Below are 19852 nucleotides of genomic sequence, written 5' to 3' on the forward strand. Positions count from 1 at the left end.
TTGTCCACTAGTGTCATTTAGAAATAAGGTAGGACCGGTTTTCATTCCTGTCCCTGAGTCTGCCACTACCTGAGCTATTCTTCTATTACTCCCTCTGCAAGGGTGAGGTTTCCCAGATGAAATACAGGATGCTCAATTAATTTGAATTTCAGAGAAACAATGAATACCTTTTATTTTATTTTTATTTTTTTTTCAATGAATACCTTTTAAAGTAGAAGTATATCCTAAATATTGTATGGGCCATACTGATAGTACAACAGTGTTGGTCATTCATCTGAAATTCAATTTTAATTGGGCATGTTGTATTTTTATTGGACACATCGGGGACTTCTGCTTGGAGCTAGTTTCTTAACACCTGCTTATCTAGCACCATCCCGTACCAGGCGGTGGGAGTGGGGCTGGTGAAAGAGAAGATCCTGTTCTCAGAGAGTTTATACTCTGGTTTCTCAGAGACTCTTGCAATCGGAAAGATAATCTCCTGGGCAATTTCAGTGATGGCCAGGTGGGAGCCTCTGTGTTTTCCTGCTGCCTAAGGCAGTTACCCACATTTACTTGATCATAGAACCACCTGGGACACTCTTCCCCTGGGGAGTCTGGGGCCTTTGAAGAGGGATCCAGATGCCTGTGGTTTTAACAAGAGGCAGGTCTGCGCAACTCTGGCAACCTGGGCGCCCTCCGACCAGCAGCGCGCAGCAGAGGCCACTTTCACTTTTTACTACCCGTTCTGAAGCACCGGTATACACCCTGCGGTGATGACAATTTCCGTAAATTGCTTTACAGGTGATGACGTTCGTCCCACTCGGTCTTCACGCTCATCCTCCAGGAAAGCAGGGAGGCTGATTTCCGCTTGACCCAGGAGGGCGGGAGGCTCCCAGGGGCCAAGCTCGCAGGCCACCGGCTCGAGCCGCCTCCTCTCACCTGCCGCGCGGCGGGCACCGCGGGGCTGCGGTCCGAGCCCACCTGGAGCTTCAGTGGCCTCCGCTCCGCACCCGAGGGCGCCCCGGGCCTGCACCCAGCCACGGACGGAGAGCCCGCGGCCCAGCCAGCGAGGGAGGCCCCCGCGGGGCCCTCCCCTCCCCCACGCACCCGCCGGGGGCCTCCCCTCCCCCTTCCCCCACGCACCCGCCGGGGGCCTCCCCTCCCCCTTCCCCCACGCACCCGCCGGGGGCCTCCCCTCCCCCCTGGCACCCGCCGGGGGCCCTCCCCTCCCCCTCCCCCCACGCACCCGCCGAGGGCCCTCCCCTCCCCTCCCCCCACGCACCCGCCGAGGGCCCTCCCCTCCCCCTCCCCCCACGCACCCGCCGAGGGCTCTCCCCTCCTCTCCCCCCACGCACCCGCCGAGGGCCCTCCCCTCCCCCCACGCACCCGCCGGGGGCCCTCCCCTCCCCCTCCCCCCACGCACCCGCCGGGGGCCCTCCCCTCCCCTCCCCCCACGCCCCCGCCGGGGCCCCTCCTCTCCCCTCCCCTCCCCACGCCCCCGGCTCCCCGAGCGCTGCGCGTGTCCGAGCGGGGCCGCCTGGAGCCCGGGGCGCGCGGACGCGGCGGCGGGGCCGCGCTCCGAGCACGCGCGCGGGGGCCGGTCCTGCAACCGCCGCTCCCGGGAACAGGGCGGCCCCTCCCGGGAAGCGGGTCGCCGCCGCCGCCTGGACTCGGAAGCGCTGAGCGGGTTGTTGGGGACTCGTGGCCCGTCCCGGGACCGCCCGGAGGTTGGTAGCCGGGGCCGCCGCGGGCAGGACGCCCCCCCCGGCGCCGGCGCTCCCCGCTCCCGCTCCCGGCCCGGCTCCTGCGCGCGCCCGGGGGCGGGGCCGAGACAAAGGCGGCGGGGCCGTGCGCGCCGGGCGGGCTCCGGGCTGCGGGCTGCGGGCTCCGGGCTCCCGGCTCCCGGCTCCCGGCTGCCGGCGCCGGCCTCCCGCCCGCGACCCCTTCCCGGCCTTGGTCCCCAGCGTCCGCGGGTCGAAGTGCGCTGGCCCCAGCGCTGCGGCCCAGTGACCCCCAAAGTCAGAGACTGAGTTTGCTTTCTAGCCTTCAGACTCAGTTTCCCCCTTCTAAGTCCAGCCTCCGCGTGGCCCCGGTCTTTCCATGGAAAGCCCCCCTCCCCCCATCCCTGGAAGTACCCCCCCAAGTGGGCGGGCCGGGTACGGGGTGGGGGTGAGGGGGGGTGGGGGGTGGCCTTGGTGTTAGAAACGTGCTGCTTCCTTGGTGGGTGGCTCTTGGGTCAGAGCAGCCCTCCTAGAGGTCGGCGTCCTTGGTGGTTTGCATTTCATGGGCATGAGACTCGCTGTTTCTGTCCCTTTCTGTGTTGTAGTCCTCACTCATTCATGTATTTTCAGAGCTAGGCACTTAGGTACCGTTAAGTGCTCTGGGGACAGGAGAGCAGAGGGAAGGCTTCACCGAGGAGGTGGTGGTTTTTACCTTGGAATTTGAAAAATAAGTACAGCCCCCGCCTCCCCCCATTCCGTTCTTGCTCCCTCTCTCCTATAATTCTCCCTTTTTTTTCTCTGTGACAGTCCCTAAGTGTGATTAGAATAAGGTCAGTTCTGACCTGAAAGATTCAACTAATATTAACAAGGATCATGTGCTTGACCCTGTTGCTTTGAACCCATTGTTTCTAGACTTTCCAATCACTGGGGAGGGTAGGTGGTGTTATTCCTTTTCACGGGGGAAGAAAGAAAGAGCAGATGCCAAAGACACAAATAGTAAATTTCAAGGCTGAGTTTTACACTTCCCTTTTCTGGATCAAAGCCTGGGCTGTATCTACCATTTATTTTGCTCCCTCCTTGGGGAGCAGGTTAGGTAGACTAACTTAGGGTCAAGGCTGAGTCTCTGGAGAGAGCGGTCATCATTGTGGGATGTTTGATGTTGGTTTGAACTCTGCAGGTAACCTCAGGAAAGAGCCAGCCTAGGCCTTACTCATGTCCTTGTTTCCGGCTTGCAGCTCAGGGCCTGGCCAAGGAGAGGTGCTCCTTTCTACATTGGAATTCCTTCCCTTGGGTGAAATCTTTGATTCCTTGTAGGGTTTTTTTTTTTTTTTTTTTTACTTTTTAGTTTTTTTGGTTGTGTGTGTGTGTGTGTATGTGTGTGTGTGCCATGGACCTCTTTGGAGTCCGGGGAAAGCCAATTTTTAGAAGGTATTACAAAAATTAATAGTTATAAATTATAGTGAAACACAATTGTCAGAATAGTGTAAGGAATCCCCAAATTTGTAACAGGTATTTTCTTTAGTAATGCATTAAGTGACGAAATTCAGTGCAGTACCAAATAACTCTCATAATTTCAAAGTCGAGAGATGCCCATGTTTATACGTATTTCCCAATATTTGCAGCAGCTGTATTGTGTAATGAAAGTATCTGATTTTTATTGGTGACAAAGTTGCCAGAACTCCTACTAGTATGGTTTGTGGTCCACATTCATAATAGATGAAATTCTGCATTTGTTTTAGATGTTCATGAAAATAAAGGTATATGAGAGAATTTATAAGTTCATGGCCCCCTGAATTTTACCTACAGAAGCCTTGGGGGTGGAGGAGTGGGTATCCTAGGTTGCAAACCCTACTTAGTGGTTGGTTTTCTTCTGAGTGCTCGCTGGCCACTCTAGTGCGTTACAAATACCCATTTCCTTCTCTTTCAGTTAGTGTCTCCTTTTACTCAGGTTCACTTATTTCTAGTGATAAAAGCTGTTGAGAGGGAATTGCTGGATTGTTTATATACTCTCCTTGTTCTGCTTCTATGGATAATTCTGCTGGAGAATATTCTTGGGATAGTGAATGTGTGTCACACAGTACAGAAGAGGTTTTTGGTGGTGGTGTTTTTGTTTTTGAGAGTGGGTATGAACCTTACTGGTGTGTGATATTACCAGTGCCAGAAAAGAAAAAGGTGTTATCACTATACATCCCATAGACATTTAAAAGATTTTAAGATGTTATCATGAATAATTTTGGTAATATGCTTGAAAATTCAGATAAAACGGACACTAAAAAAAAAAATCCCTTAACTAAAACACAGGAACTAGAAAAGCAGAGTAGTCCTGTATCTATTAAAGAAATTTAATTTGTAGTTAAAATCCTTTCCAAAGCAAAATTTCTAAGCCCACATGGCTTCATAAGGAAAATAGTCCAAACATTTAAAAAAAATGAAGGAACACTCCCTGGATGCTTTTATGAGGCCAGCATAACCTTGTTACTAAAGCTTGATGAGGGTATTACAAAGAAATTACAGGCCACAGTCTCCCAAAAATCTTAACAATGATATATTGGTAAATCAAATCTAACAGTCTATAAAAAGGATACTAAACCATGACCAATTTGGACTTATTCTACGAATGGAAACTTTGGCTAACATTAGAAAATCAAATGTGATTTAACCACATACACATAAAGGAGAAAAGTTACTTGACAATTCAACACTGCTCATGATAAAAACTTTTTGCAAGTTAAAACATTATTGAGAGACATTAAAGATTTAAACAATGGAGGGTATGTCTTTGCCCTGCAAATAAGTCTATAGATTTAGTGCAATCCCAATCACAGTTCCAGCAGATTTCTTCTCAAAAAATGAAGTTGGTAAGCCTGTTTGAAAATTTGTTTGGAAATTCTAGATAATGTAAGAAAAAGCAAATTTAGACGACTAGATCAATACATAATATGCTAATATGGTATTGGCACAATGCTAGACAGACCATGGAACTGAGTAGAGAATTCATAATCAGGCTCACACATTTGTGTGATTTGTGATAAAAGTGACATCGCACTGCAGTGGAGAAACTATGACTTTTTCAGTAAATGATGCTGGGTCATTTGGAACTCCATGTAGACAAAATGAATCTTGATCATCTACTTTGTCCCATATACAAATATTAATCAAGATATGTCACACACCCAAATATGAAAGCTGAAATAATAAAGCATCTGGAAGAAAGCAAAGTAAAATATCTTTATTATCTACGGACAGACAAAGGTTTATTGAATAGGACACAAAAACCAACTAATTATAAAGGAAAAAGATTGCTAAGAACTTCTGTCCATTTAAAGACTCCATAAGGAGAGTGGGAAGGCAAGCTACAGCATGGGTAGAGATAATTTGTAATACATATACCCAATACAGAACTCCTACCCAGAATGTAGAAACAAATTCTACAAATCATTAAGAAAAAAAAAAAAAAAGGACAGCCCAATAGAAAAATGGGCAAGCCACTTCCTAAAAGAGGATATCCAAATTCTTAAACACAAGAAAAGATGATTAACCTTGTTAGTAACTGGAAAATGCAAATGAAAAATTAGAATGGGCTATCGCTATATACTCACCAGAGTGGCTAAATCAGACTGTCAGTGCTAAGTATATACAGGCTTCCCCCACTATCCAAAAGCAGAGCGTTCCTGTGAAATTTTTCATAAGCTGAAATGGTGTGAAGCAAAGAAGCAATTACCATTGATTTACATGGAAAATTTTTTGGGCATTCCCAGGCCCAAAAAGTAATCCCTCTTAAGCTTTTCTGACACCTTAGGATACATCCCACTTGGAGATGCACCACGTAAGTGAAGATTCGGTACAGGTGCTCACACAGTTCAGAGCTCCAGTGACCATGATGCTGAGATATTCAGTGTAGTTCCCCAGGAAGGAGCGTGGGCCACTCTTGCTGCTCAGGGTGTGTGTGCTGCCTCTCTAAGGGCTGGCTGCAAAACACTGAGTGCCATTTTAATTCTTGCCTTTTTTTTTTTTTTTTTTGTAAAAGTTAAAATCTCCAGATTTCTTTCAGTTAACAGAAACAGGTACTAACGTATAGGTCTTTCATCAAAGTGAAGTGTTATAACCTGAACTTTCAAAAAGTGGGGGGGATACCTGTCCTGGTTGGGTTATGGACAAGCTGCAACTCTCATACATTGCTGATGGGTATAAAATTTAGTGCATGGGCAGCCTGGGTGGCTCAGCGGTTTAGCGCTGCCTCTGGCCAAGGGCATGATCCTGGAGACCCGGGATTGAGTCCCATGTCGGGCTCCTGCATGGAGCCTGCTTCTCCCTCTGCCTGTGTCTCTGCCTCTCTCTCTCTCTGTGTCTCTCATGAATAAAATAAGTAAAATCTTTTAAAAAATAAAATAAAATTTAGTGCAGCTGCTCTGGGAGTTGTTTGGTGTATCATTTACTAAAGCTGGACATATATATCTCCTATGACCCAGCTACTCCATTCCTGGATCAACACAGCAGTAGAGGCACCTGTACAGTGAAGGATGTGTAAAAGAATATACGGAACACTTATTCAAAGTGGCCTTATTCTCATTTATTCAAGTTGAGAACAACTCCTCTGTTCATCAGTAGTAGAATGGATAACTGCATAGTTTATACAGCAGAGTACTCTTTAAAAAAAAAAAAGATTTATTCATGAGAGAGAGAGAGAGAGAGAGAGAGGGACAGAGACACAGGCAGAGGGAGAAGCAGGCCCCATGCAGGGAGCCTGACGTGGGACTGGATCCTGGGACTTCAGGATCATTCCCTGGGCTGAAGGCAGGCGCTAAACCACTGAGCCACCCAGGGATCCCCCCAGTGGAATACTCTTTAGTAATGAGAATGAACAGATTATTGTCTCATTTACAACATGGGTGAGCCTCTATAGCTGAACAAAAAGAAGGTACATACAGCAGAGTAAGTGCAATGTGATTCCACTTATATGGAATTTGAAAACAGGAACGACTGAATAAGATGATAAAAATCAGGCTAGAGGGACATCTGGGTGGCTCAGTGGTTGAGCCTCAACCTTTGGCTCAGGGCGTGACCCTGGAGAGCTGGGATGGAGACCTGCACTGGGCTCCCCGCAGGGAGCCTGCTTCTCCCTCTGTCTCTCTCTCTCTGTGTCTCTCAAGAATAAATAAATCTTAAACAAAACAAAACAAAAAAACAGGCTAGAGATCTCCTTGAGTACAGTTACAGGAAAGGACACATGGGACTTTTGAGGCATTTAATTTTTAATCGGAGTGGCAATGACTGGAGTGAATCTGCTTTTTGAAAGTTTTAATTAAAACATTGAAATATATTTTAATACAAAGTTTACTTAAAATAGTGTATTATAAAATATTTGGTTCATTCAGTTGCCCCTCATCTGGGGAATATAAGATAGAGTTGGCATGATTTCTGGTGATGAAAAAGGCTTAAATTTTCGTGGGAGATGGTATAATAGCAAATCAGTAGCTTTTGTGAATGAGGGACTTAAAAAGTGACTCCTTTCTGGCAGCCTTGTTAAAGCAGAGGTCTGGCTTAATGGCAGTTCATATAAAAAGACTTAGAGCTTTGTTTGATATTAAGACTGTTACCAGTGTGAGGTGGAAGCCAAAAAAAGACAAGGTGAGAACTGAATACAAAATTTTGTTTTAGATTTAATTTTCTTGCAATTTGCTTATGCATTGGATTAAAAATATTCTGATTTTTTTTTAAATGTAAATCCTTTTAGTTACCTTCCTCCCACAGGCAGGTGTGGTATGTTAGTTTCCTATTGTTCCTGTAACAAATTACTACAAACTTAATGGTTTAAAAGAGCACAAGTTTATTATCTTGCAATTCTGGGGGTCAGGAGTCCAAAATGCACAGGCAGGGCTGCATTCCTTCTGGGGGCTCTAGGGCAGACTTTTTTGTTGTTGCCTTTTGTTGCTGCCTCCATTCCTTTGCTTGTGGTCCCTTCCTTCATCTTCCGAGCATATCATGCTCACCTCTGCTTCCATTATCCCATTTTCTCTGTGTCTGACAGAGAAGAGTCCTTCCTCCCAGAAGGACCCTCATGACTATGTTGGGCCTACGTGGATAATCAGGGGTAACATCCCATCTTTAACTTAATGACAGCTGCAAAATCCCTGTGCTCTGTAAGGTACTGTATTTATAGGTTCTAGGGACCAGCACTTGGACATTTCTGGGAGAGCCCTATTTGGGGGCTTTCCCCGATGCGATTTTATATTTTGTCTTCACAAGTAACACAGTACCCTGGCTCTCAGGAGCTCACTGATACTTGTTGAACGAAGAAGTGCACCTAAGATTTCATTATTTAAAGTACAGTTTCTGGGGGATCCCTGGGTGGCTCAGCGGTTTGGTGCCTGCCTTTGGCCCAGGGCGCGATCCTGGAGACCCGGGATCAAATCCCACGTCGGGCTCCCGGTACATGGAGCCTGCTTCTCCCTCTGCCTGTGTCTCTGCCTCTCTCTCTCTCTGTGTGACTATCATAAATAAATAAAAATTAAAAAAAAAAAGTACAGTTTCTGGAAAATAGAAGTGATGGTCTTGGCCTATTCTCTGCCAAGATTCAGGTTGAACCTGAGGTCGAACCTAAGGTTCAGACCTTAGGTTCAGGTCTAGGTACCTATACTATAAAGAGACAAGTGACTGAAGGGTAAAGGGATAGGAACCAAGTCACTGAAGAGATGGTTGAAGCAATCATGGATGTGTTTGTCCTGGAAGAGGGCTCAGGATGGAGTGTGTGGCATTAATTATCTTTAAATATTTGAAGGAGTATTATTGGAGAGAATAATTAAGCCTTTTTAGTATAATGGCGATAGCGTTAAAAACAAAAGGAATAGTATTTCAGAACTTACTATGCCCAAGTAAGTTCATCTAATCCTGGGTTGCTGTGATCCCTGTTGATACGTAAGGAAATCGAGGCATAGAGAGGTTATGCAACTTGTCTTAGGGCATAAGCTAGAATGTAGCAAAGCTGAGATTTGAACTTGAGGCATTCTGACTCCACAGCCTTCTCTAAATCATCACATTATCCTGCCTCCAGGCCTTTAGTTCCAGAAGATTCAGTCGGACTAATGGCAGAAAGTTTTTTTAAAAACAGAGGGACCACTTTTTGGTTCCGTTTGAGGAAACAACAGGATAATAACCAGAACTGGTTAGAAGTTGTTTCCCTGCCTCTTGATGTTCCTGGAAATGGTCAGGTAGGTTATTGTAAAAGGAATTCCCAAATTGGCTAGAGATTAAATCAGATGACAGTAAGGTCCCTATTGGTTTTGAGATTCTGATCTGGGGAACATAATTTTTTTTCATTTTATATACACATATCAACCTTTGTGACATTTCATGTACTAAAGCTCCCTTGTGAACTGTGGTTTTCCCACTAACTCTCTAGAATTTATGTATTAGTCACTAACATCCAGGAGTGGTAGGTCTTATCCCTGCCCCCTTTGAAGGTGCCATTGCTGTGCTGGTAACAAGATGGACTCAGTCTTCTCCTCCTTCTTGAATCTGGATTGCTCTCCTGACCAAGGAAATGTTCTATGAATTCTGGAGCCTGGTCCATAAGAGACCTTGCTCCTCTTGCCTTTGTTCTTTTGGACTGCCGAGGCCACCATGCTGTGAAGGGTCAGGCCTACCTGAGCATGCGTGTCTGTGTGGAGGAGAAGCCCTGCACCCAGCTGACGGCCCCTAATGCTAGACATGGGCGAGGTCATCCCAGCCCCTCCAGTCCCTGTTGAGCTGTGCAGTGGCTCAGTCACATAAGTGATAGCAGGTAAGTTCAGGAGAGTGGCCCAGAATCATGATGAAAATTGGATCTTTGCTGTTTTAAGTCACCATGTGTTGGGATGGTTTATTGTGCAGTGGTGCAGAACCAACACACGATATTTTGGTGCATGTTTGGAAGTAGCATATGTATTTTAAAATATTGTGTAATTAGACATTCTCCCCAGTCCAGCAGACCTCCTCCAATCCACCCAGTCATCCCTCTGTGTTATTGAAGCCCTTCTGGGTTTGGAGAAGTGTTTTTTGTTAGTATTATATGAGTAAAAGGATAAGACTCTTAAGTAGGGTTTGGAGAAAACTGATATGAGAGAACACAGTGTGTCTGGATTTGGGTTTCCTGGTGAAAGTCCTGTAACTTATATTTTGCAAAATAAGTTTAACCAGATTGGACCCTAGAAAAAGAGCAAGTCTCTTAGTTTCTCCAAATGTGCTAGAATATTGCCCTACTCTTTCATTCTCTTCAAAGCCATTGTCATTTCAATGCACATGTGCTCTTTTTTACTTTTATCACTTTGTGATTTCTAGAGTGCTCATTTGTTCCTAAATTTAGGATTATTTCAATTTTACTCAACACTTATCCCTATGTAAGTGCTGACTTCTTATATCTGAGTAAATTTGTCTTCTTCAGTCACTCTTTTAAGGAAAGTATGAGTTCATGTGTATTTTGATTACATCTAGTTAATTTACAAATTTTCTTTTCTTCCTAAGGATTATCTACATTACACATAACTTTGAAATTGTCTTTTGTTTGTATGTAGCTCGTATCACCTTCTAGATTTCCTGATGGATTTCATCATAGACGTTGAAAAAAATGAATCTGGTGCACTCTGTAAGAGTAAGGAGGTGGCTGAGGGAAGGCTCTGGAGTGGGTATGAAGCTGAGCTCTGCTGCTGACTAGCTGTGTGATCTAGGGGCAAGTTCCTTGACCTTTCTGAGTTTTGGTTTTCTCTTGTGTTAAATGAGGGTACCCAAAGTACCGACCTTAAAAAGTTGTTATGAAGATTAAATGGGATAATACTTGTTAAATGCTTGCTTGGCATAGATCACAAATAGCACTTATTATGGTACAGTTGTTACTAAAGCATAAGGAAACTCAGTGGAGGAACATCTCAGTTTAGGACACTGAGCAATAGTTAATGGGTAGAAGTGACAATGGTGATGCTGGTACCTAAGGATTGTTAACTGAACGTTGAGAGTTGTTTTAAAAGTCCTCTGGTGCATGTGGGATGTGGTTATAGCTCATTCAATGCTAGATATATTAAGACTGAGGAGAAGAAAACATTTAAAATGGAAGTGTTGGAATCCATTTGTAGCATGCATCAAAAATAAAGATACATTTGAAGTGATATTGGAAATTGCAGGGGGAAAGCATCTTTCAGAAGTTATGTTTATGCACATTTTTGGCTTTGGCAAACTGAGCTGTGCTTCTCTGCCAAGATTAAGGAACAAGATTTCTGCCTGTGAAAGAGTGGGAGCTGGGAAGTTGGGTTCTGGTTTTTGCTCCATCACTGGCTTCCCTGTACTTGGGCAGATCACTGCTTTTCTCTGAGCAGGATTCTGATTCCTGAAAAAGAGCTAGCAGTTAGCCCTCCTGGTGAGGAGTAGAGGAGATGGTATCTTTGAAAGCAGGTGGAGTGTTAAATTACAAAGTAAATGCAAATGTAAGTTACTTCAGTATAGAAAAAACTGTTAGCTGAGGAATTCTTGCCATTTTACAGCTCAGATTTTATTCTGTGGGCCTCTTGAGTTCTATAATCCCCGGATAAGTACTTTTTTGAAATACCCAGCCTCAGGGGAATCTCCATTCATTCATTCATTCATTCATTCATGAGAGACACGCAGAGAGAGGCAGAGACACAGGCAGAGGGAGAAGCAGGCTTCCCACAGGGAACCTGATGTGGGGACTCGATCCCAGGACCCCAGGATCATGACCTGAGCTGGAGGAAGACGCTCAACCACTGAGCCACCCAGGCGTCCCGCCTCAGGAGACCTTACACCCCAATATATAGGTAAAGGTAAAGTTCCTTTACGCCAGTCTGATTTCTTTCCTTTTGATCCCAGAGAAACTGGCTATGATTTCCATCCAAAGCCTAGTAGTAAATGTACTTTCTATCACTTTGTCTTCATTTACCTCAAATATCTTACTCTCATCAACAATATTTAGCTTTAAGATACTGTGATCTTACAGCTTTGGACTTGCCGTTGTATGTTCTTTGTTTTCCTCTTTTTTCATCCTACTGCCTCCTGGACTAGCTTCATGCCAGGTGCGACTTAATTTTTCTCTATTTGTGTTGCTTGGTACTAGTGCTTTCTCTCTCCTTCGTCTTGAATCACTGCCCTCCCTGCCTCTAGACTGCCACACTGTCAGAGGGCGACTTCCTGAAGCTTCGCTCGAATAGTTAAATGTACTGGCTCAAAGCCTGAGGTTTCTTTGGCGAATGGAATCCAGACCTGTACTACGGTATGTTCACGGCCCTCTGCCACGTGGCTCCTGCTCTCCCTCCACCTCCCCTGTCTATATTTGTACTTCTTCAAAGTCCTGATCAGACCCCCCCCTCCCATCACACACCCTGCACCCCCCGCCCCCTTAGCTCTCATGTATCCATGCTGCAGCCTCCTCTGTGTCAGGTAGGCCTGTACTTCACAGCCTCTGCTGCTGTAGGTTGGCTTTTCCCATAGAAGTAGCTTACAAATGGTGATGATTTCTAGGCTCACTAAGCTGATAATGCTGTTGCAGGACTGGATCTGTGCATGAACAACAGAAAAGAAGCATTACTTACACATTTGAGTAAGGACCTCCTATGATTTCATCATGTTAGCCTATCCCTAAAGAGCATGCTTGTTTAGAGAATGAGGAATAGGAACGTGAGAATTTTCTGGGAGTGTTTGGGAGCCTTCACGGGTTTGGACATTTAAAGTTCTCGTTATATTCCCCAATATTCAACCTGCCTTTTCTTTGATACCGTTGGGTCATTAAATCCTTTAAAACGTATCTACTCTGGCTTTCTGAGGGCACAGCTGAAATGAATACAGAAGAAAACACGAGGGAGAGGCATCTTCTTGAGATAGGCAGGCAAGGGCTGAAAAGACAAGTGTAGGGAAGAAAGAGGTGGTAAGAAGGACATGTGGGTTTGTGGGTCGTGGTGTTTTGAGGTGGCATTCCTGGAATTGTGAGTGATGAAACAAGACAAGTGGGAGTATGCATTTAATTCCCTTGGGGATAAGCAAAGACGTGGTGAAGAAGAGACCCTGGGTAGAAAGATGTCCAGGTGGCCCCCAAGGACAGTTTGTTTGCTGTCGGGGTGGCCTGGGGTTGGACTGGGGTGTGGACAACCTGTGAGAGCTGAGTGAGAGCTCTGGGGATGCCCTTGGACTGAAAGGAAGCCTAGCATGTGGGATGGCCATGCCACATGGAGGGTGAGTGAAACTTCATCAGATGGAGAAGAAAACCAGAGCTCTGGTGAGGTAGGCTTCTGATGAATTAAATTCACTAACTGGTCAGATTATAGCTAATATTTTGGGGGCACTTACTCTGTGTCAGGCCTTTGATGAACATTTTACATTTAAATTCATTCAACAGCCCTGAGGAAACAGGCCTAAGTGGTTGTGGCCCACTCAAGTTTCTTGACCAGTAAGTCGCAGAGCTGGGACTCCCCCACCCCAGGGCCTGCTTGCTGTAGAATTTTCCAGCATCCTGTCAAGTGGAGGCTATTTGGTCTAGTCCTTAAATTTTAAACGTGAAGATGTAGCCCTGCAGCTTTGTTGCTCATTACTATGTATCTGTGTAGGTGTCTGCAAAACATACACAATATAGCTGAGAGCACCAAAAAGGGAAACATTTTAATACTGAATTTTCTGCTTTCCCACAGTTAAATCATTAATGCAGAGGAATTGTCCTAGAAGAGAATGTCCCTGAAAAGCTTTTAAACAGCAGGCCTTCTAGAACTTCCATTTAATCTCTAAGATTCTTTATGTTCACTTTTCAGCAGTGTTTATTTTATTTTATTTATTTTTTTAGAGGTTCAGCCTTAGCTAATCACGTATTCTTAATGAGGTGAGGAGGCCATCCAATATAATACGAACATCCTTTGAAAGGAGACACATAAAACCCAGAGGTTAAAGGGAACTTTTCACTAAAGAGAAGACTACCGTATTCCCACAAAGTTCCACAAAGAAATTCTAAGGTATTCTAGGAGATGCCAGATATTTAAAAATAAAGTATGGGGGGAAATGTGTAAAGCTAGAAGTGGTTCTGAAAAATCACAGGGGACCTAAGAAGGTGGTATTGAGGGCTGAGAATGTTTGGGTTCAAAAGCATATGTGCTTGCTTCTAGATCCCTCCGGTTGCCTGTGACCAAACTGCCTGAGCAACTTTTAGGTCAGTACCAGTGGGCACCCTGGTTGGAGGACCCCTGACTTCTGACCTCTTATTTTATGAAAGCCAACGTTTGTATCTTTTTCTGCTCTCTCTTAGCCTGAAGAAAGGAGTTTGTGCATGGTGGATTTTAAGCCAGACTCTAGGGACAAGTAACTTTGTGGACTGGCATTAATGGGGCTGGCTGTGGCTGAGGAGAGGCATGGGGGCCCAGTGGTTCCCAAGACCTGGATTTGAGCCCTGGCTCAGTTATTTCAGACCGTGTGACCTTATTATGCTTCACATTTGTCCTCTGTAAAATGCCTCTCTCTCTTGCCCCACCTTCTTCACTAGGGTGTTGTGAAAATAACGTGAGATCATGTGTGAATTCTGATTTATGGCATTACTGTCCTGTATGAGAAGCGCTTGCTTGGGGCTTAGAAATTTGCTCCTATTTTAGTTTGGCATCCATAGTGAGACATATCTGAGAGGCTTAAGTAAAACAGTGAGAGCCATTTAACTAACTTTTGGTTACATGGGAGCTGATCATCTAATTTGCAGAATTTTAGGACCTCCTATCACCTGCTGTAATACTTAGAATATAGACATAGCTGCCCTAAGACAGGGATCAAGAGTAAGAGAAGCTTAAACAGCCTGGAAGTGCATTTCTCTTTCATGTAAAAGCACAGATATAAATGGTCGGGGGCAGTTGTGGGGGTGAGGTGGGACGTGGAGTCAGGGACTGAGGCTCCTCGATCTTCTTTTCTCACGTGGCTCTCACCCCTTGGCCCAAGGTGGGCTGTTCGGGCTCTGGCCAGCAGGAGGGGCATGACCACAGCCTTGCAGCCAAATGCCCACACTGGGCTAGACTATCCGGTTGAGCTTAGCATCCTATGCATTCAGATAATTCCATTTCTGTGTAATGAAGGAAACCAAATATTGTGGGGTGGGCTACTAGCAGTGTCCACCACTGCTGCTGGGGGTCACGTTATTCACTTTCCCTTGTTTACGTAGGGCTGCCTGGGTGGCTCAGCGGTTAAGCGTCTGCCTTTGGCTCAGGGCATGATCTTGGGATCTGGGATCGAGTCCCACATCAGGCTCCTTGCAGGGAGTCTGCTTCTCTCTCTGCCTGTGTCTCTGCCTCTCTCTCTCATGAATAAATAAAATCTTAAAAAAAAAAAGAACATGTTTGGAGATGATCTGTGCTTCTATTCAGGGTTTGAAGCCATTTATTATTCATGGAGCACTAGTTCCTTCCCGCTATATTCCACACTCTGTGTTGGATCCTGGGGACTCAGAGATCATGGTCCCTGTTCTCCAAAGCACAGCCCCCCCCCTCCCCCGCCTCCGCAGGGGGAGGCAGGCATGTCAGGCAATGAGCGCATGACTGTCTGGTGTACACTCTGATGGGAGGCAGATGGGGGCGCTGTGGGAGCTCATAGGGAAGACGTGCCCATCCCCGGGAAGGCAGGGCATGTGCGTGTCTCTGTGTGTGTGCATTTTGGATGCAGGATGCACAGGGTCACTGGCAGCAGGAAGTAGGACTGGGGTTATATCTGTATCACTGTAAATAGTGCCGGGTCCCTGAAAGAGCAAGTGAACGGATAAGATGCTGTTCCCTGCTGTCATGTCTATGGCTTAATGTTTTTATTTCTGTTTCTCTTCCTAGAAACTCTCCGTGTGTCTGCTTGGACCCTTTGTCACAAGGAACAATGCTGCCCTGGTGGGAACTGTCTTTTTACCTGTGTGCTTCACTAGGCTTCCACTTCTATTCTTTCTATGAAGTTTACAAAGCTTCCAGAGGTAAGGTCCCAATTTTCCTGATCTTCTTTCACGAAAAGAAGCTCTCAGAGGTAGAAGATTGAGGAAGATTGTCTCATGGGCTTGGGATGACTTGGACTCTGCTTTGCTTTCCCCTGTCTGTGACACTTTGAGTCCATGACCTGAGTCAGTGCAATTTTCCACCCTAACCCTGGATCTTGGGAGTGGGGGATCCTGTGGCTGGTCTTCTTTCTGTAAGAGGAGGCTTTGCTTCAATGGCTGTTGAAGGCTGTGGAGGTGATATGCAGTAACCTCTTACATATCCCTTCCATCATCATTGTTCTCAGACATGTGGAGGCAGTTCATGGTGTTGGAGGCCCAGACTCCTTTTATCTTTTTGTTCTCCTGTGTTCAGTGCTTTGTATACTTGAAGAAGAATCATCACTAAATCCACATTCCAGCCCCCAGGAAGGAGAAGGGGAACCCTCCTGTCCTTTAAGGGATGCTCAGCAAGTTAACTTAGTCACTTCTGCTGACTCATAGTTGGCCAGTAACAGGTCTTATGAACAGCTGGGAGGCTGGGAATCATCATCTTCAGCTTGGTGGCCATGCGCCACTCAGACTTCCCATGCTATGGAGGAATGGGAGAAAGAAATGTGGAAGGACCATGATGGTCTCTTCTGTAGTCAGGGGCAGTTTCCTAGAGATGATGATGATTACTGGGCTTTGTTGTAAGGCAGAGCAGGAGCCAGCTAGGTAGAGAAGACCACAGAGGATCTGTGGAAAGAGATGAGTTTGCAGGCAAGTGGACAAGCCTTTGGGGTGTGAGGAAGCTTAGCATGGTCTGGTGACTATAAACCACTCGGTGGTACTGGAATGTAGAGTGCGAGGGGACAGTGGTAGCTTTTTGAGCTTAGATCAAAAAGCAAGGAAAGGCTGTGAAAGACATTACCTATTTATGTGAGGAGTTTGGCAGGGGAATATGCTGAAAAATCACTTAAAATGATCAAAGTGGGTTTCGGGAAGCACAGTTGACAGTGCTCTGCTCTGAACACCTACCTCCTTATGTATCACTGGGATTGATTTGGTTATGCATCCCCAACATTCGACATATGTCCCACTCAAAGCCATGGGCTTGGTTGCAGAGACAGACCATCTACAGTAGATGAGGGCTGTTCTTTTGTCAAGGCCAGCCAAGTGGTTGCATTCCCTTGCTGGAGCCTCTGAGCTCCCAAGACCCATGTAGGGAAACTAACTTTGCTCTATGTCAGGCACTGTATTAGATACGTCATGTACCTTGTCTCACTCAATCATTAGAACAGCCCTATGAGATGGCATATTACTTTGAATACAGGCTTGGCAGCAGAAACACAGCTTCCAACATAACTCATGAGCCTTCCAACAAGGCTCATGTTGTGTCCAGAGAGCATCAGAGAGCCTGGCTCCTCCTACCATATCCCTCTGCCGTCTTCATCGTGTTGCTTCACCTCATAATGTCAGGTGGCTGCCTCAGTGCCAGCTGTCATGTTCACTTTTCTCCCAGAAGGGAAGATGGAAGGGAGAGGGGAGAACAGGCCCTCTCCTTTTCGAGTGTGACTTGAAAGTTGCTTACATTATATCCATTGAAATGCCATTTGCTAGAACCTAGTCCTGTAGCCACATCACTGTGAGGAGAGTAAGTAAATGTAATCTTTGGTTGGAAGTCCATTTATCCAGTTAAGCTGTTCTGTTTTAGAGGAGGAAAGAATAGATACTGGCAATTAGTCAGTAGTCTTTTCATAAGTGGATGTCAGTAGATTTTCACCATTCTAGTAGGTGTGTAGTGGTATCCTACTGTTATAATTTACAATTCCCTGATGATGTGATGTGGAGTATCTTTTCCTTTTTTTTTAATTTTATTTTATTTTATTTTATTTTATTTTATTTATTTATGATAGGCACACAGTGAGAGAGAGAGGCAGAGACATAGGCAGAGGGAGAAGCAGGCTCCATGCACTGGGAGCCCGACGTGGGATTCGATCCCGGGTCTCCAGGATCACGCCCTGGGCCAAAGGCAGGCGCTAAACCGCTGCGCCACCCAGGGATCCCTGGAGTATCTTTTCCTATGCTCGTTGCCATATATATCTAATCTTTGGTGAGGTGTTTGTTCAGGCCTTTTGCCCATTTTTAAATTGGGTTGTTTATTTTCTTATTCTTGAGTTTTAATTGTCCTTTGTATATTTTGGATAATATACAATATATTTGGATTTTTGCAAATATTTTCTTCCAGTCTGTGACTTTTCCTCTTATTCTCTTGACAGTGTATTTTACAGAGCAGATATTTTAAATTTTGGTTAAGTCCAGTTTACCAGTTGTTTCTTTTATGCATTGTGTCTTGGGTATCTAAAAAGTATTTCCCAGAGCTAAGGTCATCTAGATTTCCTCCTATGTTACTTTCTAAGAGTTCAGTAGTGTTGCATTTTATATTTAGATCAATAATATGCATTTTCAGTTAATTTTTGTGAAGGGTGTAAAGCCTGCATCTAGATTCTTTTTTTTTTTTTTTTTGCATGTGGATGTCCAGGTCCAGCATTTGTTGAAAGACCATCTTTTCGGGCAGCCCCAGTGGCACAGCGGTTTAGCGCCGCCTGCAGCCTAGGGCATGATCCTGGAGACCCTGGATCGAGTCCCACATCAGGCTCTCTGAATGGTGCCTGCTTCTCCCTCTGCCTGTGTCTCTGCCTCTCTCTCTCTCTGTGTCTCTATGAATAAAATAAAATAAAATAAATCTTAAAAAAAAAGACCATCTTTTCTGTGTTGTGTTACCTTTCCTCCTTTGTCAAAGGTCAGTTTACTGTATTTTTGTGGGTCTTTTTCTGGGCTTTCTATTCTGTTCCATTCATCTATTTGTTCTTTCACTAATGTCAGTTTCTTGAATGCTAGGCTTTATAAGTCTTGATATTGGGTGGTATTTGTCCTCTAACTTTGTTCTTCTCCTTCAATATTGTGTTGGTTATTCTAGATCTTTTGCCTCTCCATATAAACTTTAGAATCATGTTGTCTATATCCACATGGGAACTTGCTGGGATTTTGATTTGGATTGCATTGAATCTATAGATGAAGTTGAGTAGAACTGACCTCTTAACAATATTGAGTCTTCCTATCTATGAACATGGACTATCTCTCAATTTTTTTCTGTTTATTTTTCATTAGAGTTTTCTAGTTCTCCTAACCTATAACTTGTATGTATCTTGTTAGATTTATAGCTAAGTATTTCACTTTTTGGGGTGGTAATGTACATGGTGTTGTGTTCTTAATTTAAATTTCACTTGTTCAGTGCTGATGTATAGGAAAGTAATTGACTTTTGCATATTAATCTTATATCTTGCAACCTTGCTATAATAGCTTATTGGTTCCAGGAGTTTTTTTGTAGATTATTTGGATTTTCTACATAGGTATTCATATTATCTGCATACAAAGACAGTTTTATTTGTTCCTTTCCATTCTGTATACCCTTTATTTCATTTTTCTTGTTGTACTAGCTAGGACTCCCATTATGATATTGAAAAGGAGTGGTGAGAGGGGACACTTTTGCCTTTTTTCTGATCTTAGCAGGGAAGCTTTCTGACCATTAGATACGATGTTCACTGTATGGTTTTTGTAAATGCTCTTAATCCAGTTGAGAAAGTTCCCCTCTATTTCTGGTTTGTGGAGTTTGTAATTGTAAATGGGTGTTGGATTTTGTCAAATGCTTTTTGTGCATCTCTTGATATGACCATGTGGTTTTTCTTTTTTGGCTTGTTGATGTTATGGATTGCACTACTTCATTTTTGTGTCTTTGTCTGTGAGCTTGTTTTTAATGAGCCTCTGTTGGACTCAGCAGGCAGGTCTTCTGCTCTGTGTGGTGTTAGCCGGGGTTGCAGTCTTCTGGTGGCTTACTCACTTGGCTGGCCAAGACCTCAGTGGAGGGCTATCAGCTAGTGTGCAAAGGTTCTCTCTGCATGGCTCTTCACTTGGCTTATATTTCTCATGACAAGACAACTTGGGTTCAAGAGGGAGTATTGCAAGTACACAAAAGCAGAAGCTACAGATCTCTTGAAGCTCAGCCTGGGAAGTTGTGTAATTCACTTCTGCCTTATTTATTGGTCAAAACAAATCACAGCTCCAGTCCAGACTCAAGGGGAGTAAAGACTATATCTCTTTATGGCTGGAGCAGCGTGCATGTGCACAGAACTTATGGCCATCATCTTTGTAGCCTATCACAATG

At 44.9% G+C, this 19852-nt stretch overlaps 1 protein-coding gene across 8 annotated transcripts in view; it reads left to right on the forward strand.

Annotated features, from left to right (window-relative positions):
* Window positions 1-1556: 1556 nt before the first annotated feature.
* HHAT (hedgehog acyltransferase) overlaps window positions 1557-19852 on the forward strand; it is a 340331-nt gene continuing 322035 nt past the window's right edge. For all 8 annotated transcript variants that reach the window (XR_005361890.1, XR_005361891.1, XM_038542061.1 and 5 more), the window contains exons 1-2: window positions 1557-1706; window positions 15515-15648. Coding sequence is in view for 6 of the 8 variants with exons in the window: in XM_038542061.1 (XP_038397989.1) it covers window positions 15558-15648 (91 nt within the window). In the remaining 2 variants the exon portion in view is untranslated. The remainder of the gene's footprint in view (window positions 1707-15514; window positions 15649-19852) is intronic.

This window comes from Canis lupus, chromosome 7, assembly GCF_011100685.1.
Source record: "Canis lupus familiaris isolate Mischka breed German Shepherd chromosome 7, alternate assembly UU_Cfam_GSD_1.0, whole genome shotgun sequence".
Taxonomy (NCBI): Eukaryota; Metazoa; Chordata; class Mammalia; order Carnivora; family Canidae; genus Canis; species Canis lupus.